Below are 6,769 nucleotides of genomic sequence, written 5' to 3' on the forward strand. Positions count from 1 at the left end.
ATATATATATATATATACACACACATATATTCTCTCTCTTCTTTCTTCAAAAGAAACAGCCCTGGACCGTCAAGTGATATAGTCATTGTTGTTGTATACCACTGAGTCAGAATCAACCCTTAGCTGACCTCCTAGTAGGTTTTCAGGGTCAATAAATCACAGAGTAGGAGACTGCCCATCTCTCTCCTGTGGAGCAGTTCATGATTCAAATTGTCTGCTTCTGGGCTGGCAATTCAATTCCTTTACACTAGGCCACTAGATTTCTATACAGTCACGAGGTTATCATGTTATAATAATATTTACTGTTATAACCTTTAGGTTGTAATAAATATTCAAATTATAAACAAAAGACATTGAAAAATAAGATGGGAATGATGATTAGAAACAATGGGGTCAATGAGAAAAAGTGCCTAGTAAGCTAATCTGAGAATCAAACACTGGAATATTTCCACAAGAACAAAAGTTATCATTTTATGAAGGGAGATGGGCAAAAGCCCAAATCCAAGTTAATGAACAGTCCCAAATTTTGAGAAAAGTACCATCGTCCCTAGTCCTCCCTAAAAACCCCTATGAAAGGAAACTGCCCTTGACTGCCTGCAGGCCATTTTGACCTTCTCCAGCCATGGTGACTTGGCATCCCTCTCAGACCAGGCAGTAAAGATCTGGTTTTTTTTCGTTTGTTTGGTTTTTTAAAAAGGTGGGGGCAAAGAATTTCATTCTGAAGTGTAATGACAGAGGGTCATCAACAGCATAGTTGAGGGTACCCCATGGGGACAAATTTACAATACAGGTACTCAGTCACAGAAACTTCAAGTCAAAAGGTCCTTAGAAGTTGTGTCATCTGCCCCTTCCCATCACATACCCAATTTGGGGCTGTTCCCTCAACTACTTCCTAATCACTCCACCTCTTTCCTTCCACAATCATGCCATTAAGGGGAAAGAAAATATGTGTGTGGAAAACAACCATTCTCAGCTGTGGGAGCTTACCACTTGGTGAGCTTATGGTATTATTTTCAGTTTCTAATTCAATTGGGAGAGGGTGGGCTGAAGTAAGGCATTTTTCGAAGCTCCCTGGCTGTTATTTTTAACATGTGCAGCCAGGGTTAAACACTCATGGTAATATAAATGTTTAACTAACAAAAAATTTAACAAGTTAATATTTCATGGAACTGAAAGAGACAAAAAAACAAAACTCACTGCTGCCAAGTAGAAACCAAAGCATAGTAGATCCTACAGTGGGTTTTCTGAGGCTGTGCAAACAGCATGGGAGGGGCATGGACTCCACCACCAGAGCTCCCCGTCATTGAATTAGGCACAAATAAAGTATTACTTTTCCTTACTACTAACTAAAAATGACATGGTTTCTCCACTAAAACATCCCAAGCCAACATGACATTTAACAGAACCATCATCACAAAGCTTCACGGTCTCCAGAAAACATAACCTGGCCCTGGTGAAGGAACAGTGGATCTCTCCATACCTTCCGTGTAGCCACAGGCTTGGGTAAGGGCTTGGCAGTGGGTTAGTAGTGCAATTCTCGTCACTGTCACCCCAAGTACACTTCCGTCCTTACACGTTTTATACTAAAACAAGACAGGAAAACGTATGAAAAAGTGCTGAGAGGAAATAAAGTAACTGGTAACTGCTATCAATTACAGAGTTTGTAACTCTTAGAAATGCACGTTACTCAATTTCCAACATATGCGTTCAAGTTCAAGGGAAGTAGAGCACATTAGACTTACCTCAATATAAGCAGTGTCATTATTTGCATCCTTAATATGAGGGAACCAATCTCGAGGAGGCTTAGAGAGATGTTTAGACTCTGTGACAAACCATAATAGCTTCGGCCAACCTTGAAGATAAATCACAAATTGCTTTATAAATCAGCACCCAGAAAGAAGATGTGCAAATATTCTTTTAGGGTCTTAACAGAGAATTTATTTCTATTTATGTGGTATACACTTTCAAATGAACTTCAAGATTGAATCCTTCATAATTTCCATGTTTAATAAAATCTAAGAGCACTCTATTAACTACCACAAATTAGATTATGTCACACTAAAGATTGTAAGACTTGTCATGCACGTTGGACTTGATGCAATAAAGCACATAAACTCACTGCTGTGAAGTTTATGTGGACTCACAGTGACCTTACAGAACAGAGCACAACTGTCCTACAAGGTTTCCAAAGCTGTAATCTTTATGGAGGAGAGCTGGTTGCCTACTAGAAGGGGACCTTCACGGCCCACCTAAAAGCAGGTGGTTCAAACCCAACATCTGGCCCATGGGAGAAGAATGGGCAAATCTCCTCCTGTGCCATTTACAGCCTGACAACCCACTGCAGGTTCAGCTAGGAATCAGTTTTGACTCAAGGGCAGTGAGTGAGTGAATCTTTACGGAAGCAGAATGACACATTTTCAGGCAGGCTTAAGCTGCCAACTTTTCCGTTGGTAACTGACTGCTTACCCATGGCACTTCCAGGGCTCCCATGGTGTAATGTATTCTTCTGAAAATGAAGAGCCAGTTTGAGACAAAGATTATCGATATACCAGCTGAACCTCAAGAGCTCCTTGGCTTACCTTTAAACTGTGGTATCTCTCCTGTTGGACTTTTTGGGAGTCCTTTATGGCAAGCATCACTGGTCAAGGCTACAGTGACTCCACAGCTTCCCAGCAAGAAACCTATCTGTTGGCTTCCTGCATCCTGAGAGAAGGCAACAAAGAGGGAAGAGTTAGCACTCCAAGATTAGGGCTCCATGCCTGGAAAAACGCTGCCCAGCCATTAAGATACAGAGACGTGTTTTACCTCTCTACTCTCTCTTCCTCCACCCAAACAGCTAATGACTCAGGGATGGACTGTGAAGTCTGCAGGCATTTAGAGATCTGTCACTTTGCTGGTTCTGTGACCTTGAACTGACTAGTGAACTTGCTTGACCTTCATGTCCTCATTTGTAAAATGGGAAGCAAAAGGAGATCTACCCACACATTTATTACGTGGGACAAATTAGAACTAGGCAAGGAAAATGCTCATTCCAGTAACTGCAATTTGGATCTTATTAAAGAGCTGCTATTGTGTCCCCCTGCACCTCTACAAGACCATAAGCATGACAAACACAATCACTGTAGAGAAGTGTCCAAGAAAATCCTTTCATATTTAATAACTATTATCAAGCACCTGATTTCAAAAATACTCAAAGCAAGGACATATATATCGCACATGATCACATCTGATGGTAAGGAAGACAGAAGCCATTCTCCAGACAGAAATGAGAACCTCCTGAACCCACGAGACCGTGAAACTGTCAACATCACAGCAAGCACACGCCACCAAGGCTTGAGAGAAGAGCGGGATCTGGGGCTCAGGAAGCAGGAATGATCCCCCATTTCATGGTCCCCTATTGTACTTTCCCTTCAGAATAGAATGATGTTCAACTAAAGATACAGTATCTTCATATTCACGGAGCAGTCAGCTATCTAGCTGAATCTTCCAATCACATCACCAAATGGTATGGGTATGCAAAGGTGGAGAAATGGCAGTTCTGCCAACGGCTTTAACGGTAACAGGAAAAAGGCCTTTCTTTTGAGGGCATACACTTGTGAGGCCGAGTCAGAAGGCACACATTGTACCTGTCCACAAGTCCTTTAAATGATTTAGAGGCAGAGTTACTTAATGTTATGCCTTCTGGGAAGTCTGTTTTTCACGTGCAGTAAGAACAACACAGATTCTCTAGAAATAGCATGCCAACCCAGTGGGATGGCTCAGGGTGGGCAGAGAGGGAGAACACAGCACGATTAAAACATTGTGACCCAATCCAAGGGGTCACTGAGTTGGCAAAGGAGGCCACTTTCCGGGGAAGAAGCAGTGCTTCTCCAGGGCTGGGGGTGTGGGGTGTGTTCTCCCGGGGTGGGGGTGGGGGGTGTCTTTTACTAACCTGTACAAAATCTACTTCCTAATGTGATAAAAATCACACACACACAACTCTAAGGACAAAATAAATGAGATTATGGGCCACCTGGGAAGAAGAGTAATTAGGAATACAATGTTGGAATTTAGCATGAGAATTAGTCTTCACACCTGCTAGTCCCTCTGTGTAAAATTAAGTTCTCATTTCTGGCATTGAGAAAATTCCTACTCACTCTGCAGAGTTCTGGTCAAAAGTCAGCTTTTCAAAATCAACTGTGCCCTCCTCTCCCCTTATGTCCTACCAGACCTGGCTTAGATTAGATCCCTCATTACACAAGCTCTCTAGGCAGCCTGTAGTCCCCTTTATGACACTACTCACATCTGTAATTATGTAAATGCACAAGCTAATTATCTAGAGTAATTACAGTAATTATCCTGTATAGATATCAAAAAAGTCTAACCTATTGCTGCTGTAAAGACTGGAGTATGATTGAAACCTTGAGTATCCTGGTGTCAAAAGCAAAGCAAATTTCAATCTTTCACAGAGCTTGCTGACCAATAATAAACGTGCTCCTTAGATGAGTCTGACCCCACACACCAGCTGCAATGGTATTCCATCATCAACATCCAGAACTCAGTTCTATACTTTTGGGGGAAAGTACTAACTTCAGTCTAAACATACGTACACACACATCCCCACACTCATTTTATATCAATCTATCATCACATTTTTCAGCGTGGTAAGTTTTCAGGCCTGAGCAGACCTCCCTCTTCAAAGCTCAGCAGTAAGTGCTCCTTTCTTCAGTAGCACTGTCAACAAGATGGACAGACACAGTGACTGTAACACATCACATCACGTGTGCCAGCACAGCAGAGGTGGGGAGGATGGCTGACAACAGGACAAGATTCAGGCCAGGTGCTCACAAAGTGACTTTGCCTATAGCCAACTTGACATCATCCAACAACAACTGGAGTCTGGCTAAAATCTCTGAGCTTAATATGAAATTGACTTAGGGGAATAAGCGTTGGCTCTAGGAAGAATGTAAAGAACTATTTCCAGCATGAATAAGAGCATTTCCTATATATGCCTCCCTGAAGAATGAGCATAAATCCAGTGTGCAGGTTTCCTTATTTGGTCACTTACTGGGGCAAGGGTACACTCAATCCCACACTGTTTGGCGGGTGAAGGCACTCCTCCCTGAAATACTGGGGTCAAGTAATTAAAAAAAATCAAATCCTTTCTCAGAAAATCCCTGAACTGTTTAACAATTCATTTCTGTTCTGTTTAAGAACATCTGAACCAAATCTGAGCCTAAACTTTTCTCTTACTTTCAGTCTTTCTTCAAATATCAGCTGGCTAATTTCACCACTTTCCAGGAGAGCTGTAACTTCTCAAGAATCATATTAAACAGGCCAAGATGGCTATGCCATTATACCATTACCAAGCACACAACTATACATGTCTCACCATCAGAATGCATCAGTCACCCTCCTGGAAAGAATTTTCTCTCTGATAAATGTAAAGTAAGTTCATGAAAGTCATCTCTCATGAACTCATTTTGGATTTGTGGCCCCAAAAGTACTAGCTAATGGACATCCAATTTCATTCCTTGCCCACCTCAAACTGCTGACTTAACAGTTTGTCAACTCTCTGCATAAGTCAAACATGTGCTGTAATGGAAAGGTGAACTTTAAATGTGCTGCTCTGCAGAATCAACACAAAATACACTGCAGACTAGCAGAAAAGTTTAAAGATTATTACGGTGACGTAACTAGCCCGGATGGAGGAGATTTGACACAAGGATGTCCTCTTCAATAAAAGGAAAAGTGTCTATTTAATGGCCTTTTATAAATGAATTTTCATCTATAATGACATTTTCAAGAACATACAGAAATACAGTAGAACTAAATTTCACATACTCATCATCCAGCTTCAGTATGGCCAACCTTCTTTCATCTATCACACCATTCCCACATGCTACACACGTGCACAAACACCACCCCCCCCGCCCCGTGCCCCACTCACTGGCCATCAATCAGACCCTCATTACAACAATGTGTATGTCCACTGGGGTGGGGGAAGTTTTTCACCTAGAGCAGCACACCCTGCCCCGCATGTGAGCTGCTCTGTTCTTCAGTCTCTTCCAATGCTTTTCTTCCCTTGGTTTCCATGTTTTTTTACTAATTTTCTCTCACAAAGGACCTCCTGAGGAAAAGGTATTCTGTAACTGGTCAGGTTAAGCTGTATTTATTTAAGCAAACAAACTATGCCTGCGGAATTCTAAGGAAACAAATGTGACTCATGTAGATGCAGCACACAGACTTTCCCTGTAGTTCCATCATTCAGGGTTCAGCCACTCCATCTGCTTCCTGGCTGCTCTGTTACTTACGCATGCACACACAAGACACAGAAAGGACCTGCGGGAATAGGTGATCACCCAGGCCCTGGCAGCACTGGTGGTCTAGTGGGTAAGGAGGCACGCTGCTGACCTAAAGGCAGGAGGTTAGACTCCACCAGCTCCTCTGAGGGAGAAATGTGCAATTTAGTCTCTGCTAAGCTGCTGGAAGGTAAGCTATGACCCCAGAGCCAGGGCTGTTCTCCTGACTCCTCCTGCCTTTGTCCCATATCTTGTCCCTGCATTACTCAGAATATGCAGAATCCAATACCTTATGTTAATGACCATGCAAGGGTTCCTTTTTTTCTGGCATTATTTTCTCATCTAGATTAAAACAGTTTTTTTGCACAATGACTTATTCATAGCAAATACATTTTTTAAGAGGCATAAACGCAGGTTATATACCTGGATTTCACCTGATGGTATGCATAGGAATCAGATTGATTACATATGTGGAAAGAACCACTGGA

General features: G+C 42.1%; 1 protein-coding gene across 1 annotated transcript in view; it reads right to left on the reverse strand.

Moving 5' to 3' along the window:
• The window catches only part of DIP2C (DIP2 disco-interacting protein 2 homolog C (Drosophila)), a 693,228-nt gene that overhangs the window by 223,440 nt on the left and 463,019 nt on the right, over nt 1–6,769 (reverse strand). Inside the window, exons 11-13 of the mRNA XM_006887669.1 lie at nt 2,580–2,703; nt 1,743–1,852; nt 1,481–1,583 (exon numbers count right to left, since the gene is read on the reverse strand). Coding sequence (XP_006887731.1) covers nt 1,481–1,583; nt 1,743–1,852; nt 2,580–2,703 — 337 coding nt within the window. The remainder of the gene's footprint in view (nt 1–1,480; nt 1,584–1,742; nt 1,853–2,579; nt 2,704–6,769) is intronic.

Source organism: Elephantulus edwardii, unplaced genomic scaffold, assembly GCF_000299155.1.
Source record: "Elephantulus edwardii isolate Elephantulus edwardi_28Jun2011 unplaced genomic scaffold, EleEdw1.0 scaffold00060, whole genome shotgun sequence".
Taxonomy (NCBI): Eukaryota; Metazoa; Chordata; class Mammalia; order Macroscelidea; family Macroscelididae; genus Elephantulus; species Elephantulus edwardii.